At 41.7% G+C, this 12,086-nt stretch overlaps 2 protein-coding genes across 3 annotated transcripts in view; both read right to left on the bottom strand.

The window, feature by feature from the left end:
• mpp3b (MAGUK p55 scaffold protein 3b) overlaps window positions 1-9,804 on the bottom strand; it is a 32,264-nt gene extending 22,460 nt beyond the window's left edge. Inside the window, exon 1 of one of the 2 annotated variants that reach the window (XM_029712825.1) lies at window positions 9,526-9,804. The gene's annotated coding sequence lies outside the window, so the exon portion shown is untranslated. The remainder of the gene's footprint in view (window positions 1-9,525) is intronic. The other variant, XM_029712818.1, reaches the window with a different exon arrangement.
• A 1,160-nt stretch (window positions 9,805-10,964) lies between these two features.
• lrp2b (low density lipoprotein receptor-related protein 2b) overlaps window positions 10,965-12,086 on the bottom strand; it is a 113,536-nt gene continuing 112,414 nt past the window's right edge. Inside the window, exon 83 of the mRNA XM_029712806.1 lies at window positions 10,965-11,833. Coding sequence (XP_029568666.1) covers window positions 11,792-11,833 — 42 coding nt within the window. The 3' untranslated portion in view covers window positions 10,965-11,791. The remainder of the gene's footprint in view (window positions 11,834-12,086) is intronic.

Here is a 12,086-nt window from a genome sequence, read left to right as displayed (position 1 = left end):
TGGTGCTGGCGTGGTTACATGTAGTCTGGGTATGCGAGGCCGGTTGGATGTACTGCCAAATTCTCTAAAACGATGTTGGAGGCAGCTTATGGTAGAAATATTGACATTCAATTCTCTGGCAACAGCTCTGGTGGACATTCCTGTAGTCAGCATGCTAATTGCACACTCCCTCAAAACTTGAGACATCTGTGGCATTGTGTTATGTGACAAAACTGCACATTTTAAAGTGGCCTTTTATTGTCCCCAGCACAATGTGCACCTGTGTAATGATTATGCTGTTTAATCAGCTTCTTGATATGCCACACCTGTCAGGTGGATTATCTTGGCGAAGGATAAACGCTCACTAACAGGGACATAAATACATTGAGAGAAATAAGGTTTCTGTTCGTATGAAATTTTTGGGGGATTTTCTATTTCAGCTCATGAAACTTGGGACCAACACTTTACGTGTTGCGTTTATATATTTTTTCAGTGTACACTGTATATACACGGGTATACAGTACATTCAGAAAGTATTCAGACACCTTTACTTTTTCCACATTTTGATACGTTACAGCCTTATTCTAAAACTGATTACATTGATGAGGGAGAAAACAATCTGCACACAATCCACCATAATGACAAAGCAAAACCCATTTTTTCAGAAATATTTGCATATTTATAAAAATAAATAAACGGAAATATCACATTTGCATAAGTATTCCGACCCTTTACTCAGTATTGAGTCTTCTTGGGTATCATGATAAAAGCTTGGCACACCTGTATTTGGGGTGTTTCTCCAATTCTTCTCTGCAGATCCTCTCAAGCTCTGTCAGGTTGGATTGGTAGCATCGCTGCACAACTATTTTCAGGTCTTTCCAGAGATGTTCGATCGGGCTCAAGTCTGGGCTCTGGCTGGGCCACTCAAGGGCATTCAGAGACTTGTCCCGAAACCACTCCTGCTTTGTTTTGCATGTGTGCTTATGGTCGTTGTCCTTTTGACAGGTGTATCTTTGACCCAGTCTGAGGTCCTGAGCGCTCTTGAGCAGGTTTTCATCAAGGATCTCTCTGTACTTTGCTCCATTCATCTTCCCCTCGATCCTGACTAGTCTCCTAGTCCCTGCCGCTGAAAAACGTCCCACAGAATGATGCTGCCACCACCATGCTTCACCTTAGGGACGGTGCCAGGTTTCCTCCAGATGGGATGCTTGGCATTAATGCCAAAGTGTTCAATCTTGGTTTCATCAGACCAGACAATCTTGTTTTTCCTTTACGTGCCTTTTGGCAAACTCCAAGCGGGCTGTCATGTGCCTTTTACTGAGGAGTGGCTTCCTTCTTGGCACTCTACCATAAAGGCCTGATTGGTGGAGTGCTGCAGAGATGGTTGTCCTTCTGGAAGGTTCTCCCATCTCCACAGAGGAACTCCGGAGCTCTGTCAAAGTGACCATCGGGTTCTTGTTCACCTCCCTGACCAAAGCCCTTCATCCCCGATTGCTCAGTTTGGCTAGGCGGCCAGCTCTAAGAAGAGCCTTGGTGGATCTAAACTTCTTCCATTTAAGAATGATGGAGGCCACTGTGTTCTTGGGGACCTTCAATGCTGCAAACAATTTTGGGTACCTTCCCCAGATCTGTGCCAAGACACAATCCTGTCTCGGAACTCTACGGACAATTCCTTCGACCTCATGGCTTGTTTTTTTGCTCTGACATGCACTGTCAACTGTGGATGGCCGATGGAAACATCTGATGCATCTGAGCTCAATTTCAAGTCTCACAACAAAGGGTCTGATTACTTATGTAATTAAGATATGTTTTTTTGTTTTTAATACATTTGCAAAATTTTCTAAAACCCTGGAGAAGCAAGAGAGTGAGAGAGAATAATTGTTTTTCCACTTTCAGTTTCACTTACTTAGCTAGGAAATGCAGCTGGCTTGTTAGGTTACTCAAACACCCGGCTCAAACAAAGGGATGCTATGTTAGTTAGCTGGCTATGACTGTCTTTAAAAAAAATAATAATAATGTTTTATTTTTATTATGAACACAACAAATACAAAAAACAGAAATATACAAACAAGAGTACATAAACCTAACAGACAGGGTTATTACATATAAAGATACATTTTCAATTTGTTAAATACTTTTTTATGGTGCGTATTACTTCTTTGTTTATACATTTACTGATCATTTCTTAAAAATATTTACATTTTATCTTAAATAATGTGAAGAGGGGCTTGTTCTCTGCCCACTTCATTTTATGGATAAAGAATCTTCCATGAAAGATAAGCAAATTAACAATGAAAGTTAAATCAGGGTCCATATCATTCGGATCAAAATAAAACATAACACCAGAGTCGTTTCTTAATAGTAATTAATAGTCGTTTCTTTTAAAATAAAATCTTCTAACTCACTCCAAAATCTTCTGACATATGAGCAGTCCCAAAATAAATGGTCAAGAGTTTCTGGGTCACAACCACAAAATACACATTTGTTATCAATAGCTATTTTAAATCTGTGTATAATAAAGGTCTTTACAGGGTAGATTCTATGAATGAGTTTGTATGATACTTCTTTCACCTTATTAGATATACAATATTTACCAGACAACAACGAGACTTTGTTCCAGTTCACTTGTCCTCGGGCTGCATTACAGTACATTTTAGCAGAGGGAATAGTAACATATTGACATAGTTTCCTTATATACATGTTATTACATTTATAGTTGTAAATTCCTTCTAATTGTATTGAGGCTACAAATTCCTCAATAGTTGCACTTGGAGTAGTGTTATATTCTCCTAAAAGAAGAATAGCACCTTTAGGGACATCTCTAACAACAATTGGATACTCCTCAGCAGTGAATGTAACATTGTGTGTTCTCATAAATGCTGGATTAGCATATAGTTGTCCATCATTATTCAATAATTGTTTAACCCAAATAATGTTGTTGTCTAACCAGTTCTGGAAACATAAAGACTTGTTTTTGTATTTTATGTCTTTTTTTCTCCAGATTGTACACATATGTGGGGAAAAATTGTGTTTGTACATGAGGTTCCGAGTTAGAAGTACTTGTTTATGGAAGTTTGCAAGCTTAATAGGGATTTTACCCATATCAAAGTTGCATTTTAGTAAGAATTCTAAACCACCATTCTGTTGGAATATTAAATTAGGGATGATATTCCAAATGCAATCCTTATTTCTAAAATAATTCTGTATCCAGTTTATCTTCAATACACTGCTCAAAAAAATAAAGGGAACACTTAAACAACACAATGTAACTCCAAGTCAATCACACTTCTGTGAAATCAAACTGTCCACTTAGGAAGCAACACTGATTGACAATAAATTTCACATGCTGTTGTGCAAATGGAATAGACAACAGGTGGAAATTATAGGCATTTAGCAAGACACCCCCAATAAAGGAGTGGTTCTGTAGGTGGGGACCACAGACCACTTCTCAGTTCCTATGCTTCCTGGCTGATGTTTTGGTCACTTTTGAATGCTGACGGTGCTTTCACTCTAGTGGTAGCATGAGACGGAGTCTACAACCCACACAAGTGGCTCAGGTAGTGCAGCTCATCCAGGATGGCACATCAATGCGAGCTGTGGCAAGAAGGTTTGCTGTGTCTGTCAGCGTAGTGTCTAGAGCATGGAAGTGCTACCAGGAGACAGGCCAGTACATCAGGAGACGTGGAGGAGGTCGTAGGAGGGCAACAACCCAGCAGCAGGACCGCTACCTCCGCCTTTGTGCAAGGAGGAGCACTGCCAGAGCCCTGCAAAATGACCTCCAGCAGGCCACAAATGTGCATGTGTCTGCTCAAACGGTCAGAAACAGACTCCATGAGGGTGGTATGAGGGCCCGACGTCCACAGGTGGGGGTTGTGCTTACAGCCCAACACCGTGCAGGACGTTTGGCATTTGCCAGAGAACACCAAGATTGGCAAATTCGCCACTGGTGCCCTGTGCTCTTCACAGATGAAAGCAGGTTCACCCTGAGCACGTGACAGACATGACAGAGTCTGGAGACGCCGTGGAGAATGTTCTGCTGCCTGCAACATCCTCCAACATGACCGGTTTGGCAGTGGGTCAGTCATGGTGTGGGGTGGCATTTAATTGGGGGGCTGCACAGCCCTCCATGTGCTCGCCAGAGGTAGCCTGACTGCCATTAGGTACCGAGATGAGATCCTTAGACCCCTTGTGAGACCATATGCTGGTGCAGTTGGCCCTGGGTTCCTCCTAATGCAAGACAATGCTAGACCTCATGTGGCTGGAGTGTGTCAGCAGTTCCTGCAAGAGGAAGGCATTGATGCTATGGACTGGCCCGCCCATTCCCCAGACCTGAATCCAATTGAGCACATCTGGGACATCATGTCTCGCTCCATCCACCAACGCCACGTTGCACCACAGACTGTCCAGGAGTTGGCGGATGCTTTAGTCCAGGTCTGGGAGGAGATCCCTCAGGAGACCATCCGCCACCTCATCAGGAGCATGCCCAGGCATTGTAGGGAGGTCATACAGGCACGTGGAGGCCATACACACTACTGAGCCTCATTTTGACTTGTTTTAAGGACATTACATCAAAGTTGGATGAGCCTGTAGTGTGGTTTTCCACTTTAATTTTGAGTGTGACTCCAAATCCAGACCTCCATGGGTTGATAAATTGGATTTCCATTGATTATTTCTGTGTGATTTTGTTGTCAGCACATTCAACTATGTAAAGAAAAAAGTATTTCATAAGATTATTTCTTTCATTCAGGTCTAGGATGTGTTGTTTAAGTGTTCCCTTTATTTTTTTGAGTAGTATATTATATTAGAGGTTTTAAAATCCAGAGCATTCAACCCTCCCTCACTTTGAGTACTACATATTACCGCTTTTCTTAAATAATGAGGTATATTCCTCCATATGAAGTTAAATAATTTATTATCAACCTTTTTAGTTCATGCCAGAGGAATATCCAAGGCAAGGGAGGTATAAACTAATCTGGACAGACCTTCAGATTTTGATAAAAGTACACGTCCAGATAAAAAAAGATCTCTTAATAACCAGGAGTTAAATCTCTTTCCAATTTTCTCTACAATAGGAGAGAAATTTAAGTTGGCCCTTTCTTTCTGATCTTTGATAACTTTAATACCAAGATATGTGATCACATCTTTTACAGGGATATTACATACTGAGTTTAAGTCACATCTTTTCAACGCAAATAATTCAAATTTCCTAATATTCAGAGATAAACCTAATACATGTGAGAAGGCATTAATACACTCAATAGCTTTTCTGACTTCTTTATGATCTTTCAAAAAAAATGTTGGTCTCGTCAGCCAATTGTGAACCTTTTATCTCTTTGTCTTGTATCTGAATACCCCTACAACTATCCTTATTTATATGAAGTGCCATAACTTGTGTGACCAATAAAAATAAGAAAGGAGAAATTGGGCATCCTTGTCTAATGTCAAATCTCTGTGGAGTACCATGGGATAATTTAACAGAGCTGTTACTATTATTGTAAAGTGTCTTAATTACACTTTGAAAATATTGACCCCCCCCAAAAAATTGAAGTCTCAACTGTATCAAATGCCTTGTAAAAGTCTACAAATAAAATAAAGCTATCTTCCATAATGTGCTCATTGTAGTCTATCAAGTGGAAGACTAGTGGAATATTATTACATATATGTCTGCCCTTCATAAAACCAGACTGGGTATCATCAATGATTTGGACAAGACCTTTTTTAAGTCTTTCTGCAAAGATGAATGGAAGTAGCTTTCCATCATTGTTCATTAATGGTCTCCAATTTTCTAACATCATAGAATCTTTGTTTGGTTTGGGTATTACAGAAAGGAGGCCCTGTGTCATAGAAACAGGCAGGATCCCTAAATCAATTGCCTCCTTTAAAACATTAAATATAAATTCAATAATATCCTCCTGAAAATATTTATAGAATTCACTAATAATGCCATCCTTCCCTGGAGATTTGTTCTCTTTTAACTTGCGGCTGGCTATGACTATCCAACATAACACTGGAACTCTTCCAAGTCAAGTTAAGGTAAGCTTTAGGTTTTATTAATTTATTGCCACTGGGGCCCGCCAGTGTAACTGCATGATTGTAGTGGGTTTACTAACGCATTAGTTCTATTAGCTATGTTGACTAGGACGTTACTTTAGCTAATATGGGGACAATGATGTAGGCTGTGTGTAGCGGTTATGACATGGTTTGGCTTGGAAAGGTTTTTTCGCCTGGTCACATATAGCTGATGTGTTGTTCATTGAAGTCCACAAATGAAGGGAAAAGGTGAGAGGAGGAGAGTGCATAGAGGCTAGAATGAATACAACGTGGCTGCTATGAAAGTGAACTGTGTTTATGCGTGATCAAGGGTGTACACATTCCACCGAATCTGTTGAAAAACGTTTCTTAAACGGAAGAAAACGAAACGGGGACAAAAAATACCAGAATTTGTCCAATAGAAACTCTTGTTTGCAACTGTTGGACTAATTACACCCTAGATAAGCTAGATGCAGTCAAGAGTGTGCAAGGCGGTATTGAATGTGTCACTGTCTGTCCATGTGTCACTGTCAAATGTTTCTCTCGACCTGTGTGCACCTACATTGTAAACTTTCATTCATAGGCTAGGTTGTAGCATCCTCATGATGGGCACAGGGAAAATTAGAGTATCATGCCGTAGCCTAAACCTAGCGATGTTACTTTGAACTGGGTGAATGGAATATGAATGACAGTCATCCAACATGCTGTAGTAGAAATAAGGTCATGCTCATGAAAGAAAATATCATCCTCCCTCATCATAAACGGAACTGACCGTCACTGGTGTACGCGACCAATAAACTTTGATTTGATACTTCCATTCCTAGAAGAGGTAACACATCACTCTGCGCCTACCAATGACATGCTAGAGAGTATAATAAAAACGGTCATGGTTGCCTTAGGAAGAGGTCTTCAGGGATAGAAAATAAATGAATATGGCTATTTACACTTCAACAAAAAGCCATGTCTGTTCCAATCTAGACAGTCCATTTCTATCTGAATAAACCAGGCCATGACGCCCTGACCTCTCTGTTCAGAAAATCTCTGGTCCTCATCAGTAATTTCTACAGATTGCCTCCCTCTCAAGCCCCCTCTTACTTGGTTATGGATAGAAGGGTTCCAGCTTTTGTCAGAATAACGTCACATTTGACTTTTCGTAGCAGGTTAGAATTTACGCAGCAGGATAGGAAAATGAATGTAGCATGTTATGAAAATTAGGACAAGTTTAGGAAAGGGTTAGGGTTAGCTAAAATGCTAAAAATTCAACTTTTGATATTAATTTGACAAAAGCTGGATCCCTTCTCTCTCCTCAATTCGCCCTCTCCATCCCTCTTCGTTACCTCCCAACCCATCTTTCTATCCCTCCCTCCCTCCTATCCCTCCTTCATCCTCCCCATCCCTCTTCTCTCTTTCTCCCTACATCTCCTCCCTACCCCTCTCCCTCTTACCCTTCTTTCATGCTCATATCTTTCCCTCTCTCTTACTCCCTCCCATCCCCTCTGCCCTTCCCCCACTACCTTCTTTCTCTCCCTCGCCATCTTCTCTGTCCATCCCCTACAATCCTCCAGCCCTCCCCTCTCCAGGACTCTGATACCAAGCAGTGGAGGAGAGCTTAGAGTGGACAGCCTTCTCCCACTGACATTTGTCTGCCTGCCACTGAACAATATGACATTTCTTACTGGCTATATGGTCCAGGACAAGAGGAATGCCTTTGGTAGAACTTTCTAATACAGAGTGGTCTATAGAATAGTAGTGGGACTACAATCTGTTAGTACCATCTGTGGCATGGTACTCTGTTACATGCACACTATACTATATTGCTGCACACAGTACTTTTGTAGTGAGGGTGGTGAGAGGATTATCATCTGGTCCAGAAGACTAAGCATTAGACAAAGAGGTCTGTACTTTTAGCCAAGTCCCTAAGCATCGGGCTAATGGACACGGTTGCAACAGTGTTAAAAGCCAAAACCGTTGTCTGTTTGAACTTCAGAGACCTAAATGATAAGCAGTGTGAACAGATTTGAAAGAGATCGTTGAGATATTTTCTTCAAATCTGTTTTAGCTCACTCCGGTAGTTCCGGTCTTGTGTCTGAGGACCACATCAGCCTATTGAGACAAAGCCTATAAGCATTAGCTCTGACACAAGTCTTCAGGTCTCAAGCAAGGTTACTCATCATTACGTTGCATAGACAAACAATAGCCTTTCATAGTGCCTGTCTCTATGACAGATGGTGAACCCCCTCAGCTATGCTAAGGTCACAGTATCATATTTTTTTACATTTTAGTCATTTAGCAGGCGCTTTTATCCAGAGCGACTTACAGGAGTGAATGCATACATTTCATACATTTTTTCTCTGTACTGGTCCCCCGTGGGAATCGAACCCACAACCCTGGCGTTGCAAACACCATGCTCTACCAATTGAGCCACACGGGACCGTATGATAACACGGTCTTCATTCAGCAGATTGTGACCCCTTGTTGTTGACCTCTTCCTCCCTCTCCCTCACTCTCTCTCTCCTCCACCTCTTTCCATTCCCCATCACTCTGTCAATGCCAAGGGTGGTGTCACGCACAAACACACATACACTCTCCTCTTTTTCCTCTCTCTCGCCATCCCTTTCTCTCTCCCTCACCACCTGTTTGCCTGCCTGTAGAGTCGGATGAAGAGTGGATGATTTATCTGTTGTTGTGGGTGATGCCAGAGAGGGGGAAGGCAAGGTCACTCAAAACACAGACCTGGCACCATCTGCCCTTCTACCCGGTGTGTGTGTGTGTGTGTTGGTGCGTGACACACCCAATGGCCTCACCTGTTATCCTTAAGTAATGGTTGACTGCCTGGTCTGCAAACAAACCTCTTTCCTCTGTCCCTTAAAGTGTCTGAAAAGCAACGAGTTGGTGGAAGCAGTAGGATGGCTTATGGCAAGTGAGATCACTCGAAGGTCATGTATTGAATCATTCCAGGCCAAAGAGAGCAGGGGCGGTCATGCAAAGTAAGAATGCAATGTGTGTCCTTGCCATTCCATTACTGACGTTTCGTAATACATGCTCATCTTTTGCAATTCAAATGCAATTTGTATAAACGGATATAATTAGTCTGAGAAGTTGACTTTGCATTAACACAACACACGCTTATCAACATGGACCCCCCACCCCCACCCCACCCCCCACAGAACACAAAGACATACTAAATGTATCATTCAACCTACAGTTCCATGGCATTCAATGCTACCTCTAATACCAAATCAAACATAAAGCAGCTATAGCAAACTAAATAGATTGGATTTAAAGACTACATGTGGCAATCTATAAACCCACTCCACTTGTTTTTGTAAAAATCTAGCATTTGGAGAATCCTAGCAGGTTTCACAAGAACCCACTCGAGGCTGAGCATCCCTGCAGCTTTCACATAAATGTGCACACACGTTGTATCCCTCAATCTCTTTAATTGCTCAACCCTTCCCTCCCGCTGAGACAACGTCTGCCAGAATAACTATAAATGAAACCGAATAAGATCCCTACCTTATTCATGCTCTGCTCTGTCTGTGGTGTGTATCTGTGTGGGCGTGTGTGCATTGGCAATCCCTCCTTTTACTCCTTTGGGTTGGTGCCTAGCGATGTGTCTTGATTCCTGTGTAAACCTGCCATTAGCTTCCCTGCTAGCTGTATCACTCTCTCCTCCTCCTCCTCACACAGACACGCGTGCAGCACTGCACTTCTCTGGTCCTCGCCTTTCTATCTCTCGCTCAGTCTCCTCCCTCCCCCTCTCTGTCTATCTTCATTATATCACTCACGCCGTTCCTCTCTCTCGTCCCCTCTCTCTCTCTCTCTCACACACATACAGACTCATGGATGCAGGATCTGTGGTCCACCCCTTTCCTCTCTCTTTCTCTAGCTGCTTCACCAATGCTGCTGATTGGGACATGCTTGAGCTGATAAGCAGATTTGACATGTGGGGGTAGTAGAACTAAAACATGCCTATGAATCATTATGGGGTGGCAGGTTGCCTGGCGGTTAAGAGCGTTGGGCCAGTAGCTGAAAGGCCGCTGGTTCGAATCCCAAGCAGACTAGGTGAAAAATCTGTCTATGTGCCCTTGAGCAAGGCACTTTACCCTAATTGCTCCTGTAAATCGATTTGGATAAGAGTGCCCTCTGGAAAGGGTTCTACATGGAACCCCAAAGGGTTCTACATGGAACCAAAAGGGTTCTACCTGGAAATAAAAAGGGTTCTTCAAAGGGTTCTCCTATGGGGACAGCCAAAGAACCCTTTTGGAGTGTAGTTACAGTCCACTCAGTCAAAGGGGAAGCCTTGATGTAATAAGACATTTATGATGGCAGGATGAGAGGAGGGAAAGGTAGAGGAGAGGAGAGAAGAGGAAAGGAAGGGAGTTGCAAAGTGCTGTAGTCATTTCTTTTGTTACCCCATCAGTAATCATTAAGGCGTGGCTATGTGGTTAGTGTAGGGCTGTAGGCTTTTATGGCTGAGCAGGGAGCACAGCAGCCAAGTTCAGTGGGTCACAGCAAACACTACATGGGAATTAGGGTCATCCTACTCAGATGATACCAGTGTGAGTCTCTATGCTGATTGCTTGGCAAATATGTGTGGAGTGGACAGATACAAACACAAAAAAGGGATGCAGAGAATTAGGAGAGGGGAAGGAGATAGAGGGAGAGTATATATGTATATGTAGCCTACTGTATTGTGGTGTGGTGGCCAATGTCTTATTGTTAATACTAACATAATTACCATCCATATTGTCCTTCATCCAAACAATTCATTTTTGGTCAGATTATTACACTTTTATTTATCTCATAATCAAGGCCCTGTGTTTTAGATCATGTCACATGACCTGGATTTTTAAAGCCTTTTCTAGAAATTAGAATTATACCAAAAATGAAAGAAATTGTCTGAGGATGGTGCTGGACCATCTGACAAAAAAAGAGGGGACAGTTTGATGAAAAAGCTTTAAATAAAGTTTAAAATGCAGGTCGTGTGACATTATTAAGCAATACACAGGGCCCTACTCATAATAGATAGGATGAAATCGAAGGCCTGGTTGCCAAGGTTCATCTCCAAGAACACTTATGAAACTCGACAACAAACGGTTTAATCATACAGTATCAAACAAGATCATTTACAACATAATATACATCAAGTTTGTTTCGCTTTATGACGAGAGTCAATCAAATAATTAATCACAGATTGTAATCATAAAAATATAGCCTTAGTTATAAATACTTATAACTAAGGCACATCATTCTAGAAACATCCGTTCTACCGTTCACCCACTATCGCATCACTTCCTTTAACTGCTCTGGGCACCGTTTCCCGATAGCGATGGAACTTATGAGTGTTTTAACGATGCATTGTTCTTACAACGGCTGAAGATGAAACATGCGTTTCCAGAACACCACGGAGAGTTAATGTTCACTCAGTGTTACATTGGACAATACTGATAGGATCAAAAGAAAGGCAGCGCTACTCTCAGATCAGCTTTCTCCATTCAAATCTTACCTTTAAATTATAAGTATTCCACAATACTGACGATGGATCAGCTCCTACAGAGAAATTATTCTAATGCTTACCCAATAATAATCCACTAAATCACATATTTGGCACATCATGAAATATATTGAGGAAAAAATTACAGTAGGTTAGCTTTAATAACCCATTTTCCAACCAAGGAAAGGTGGGGGAGGTATGATTAGTCCAGTGTTAGTCCTAGTGTTCAGTTTAGTCCAGTGTTTAGTCCTGTTGTTTTGTCCACTGATTTGCCTGGTGTGGAGGTCAAGTGAAGGAGTCTGCTGGGGTGGATGGGTAAGTGGGATCCTGTCGAAAGAGCATTAGAATGAAGACAGCCAGTATTTGATCTTGTGTGTTTAAAGATTTGAAAGTGTTTGAGGTGTGCTTGGAGTTTATTTGAAACTACAAAGTATTATTATGTATTCTACCTAGGTCTACAACTTATATTACACTGCCATTATGCATAAAGATGACATCAATACACCAAAGCACATACGAAAACAATAAAACACACATTCTACCGTAGAATGCAGAGATGGATTGCACACTTATTTCTTGA

This window comes from Salmo trutta, chromosome 2 (genome assembly GCF_901001165.1).
Source record: "Salmo trutta chromosome 2, fSalTru1.1, whole genome shotgun sequence".
In the NCBI taxonomy this organism is placed as follows: Eukaryota; Metazoa; Chordata; class Actinopteri; order Salmoniformes; family Salmonidae; genus Salmo; species Salmo trutta.
The sequence above is the reverse complement of the archived record's forward strand: the minus strand, read 5'-3'. Positions and strand labels throughout refer to the sequence as shown.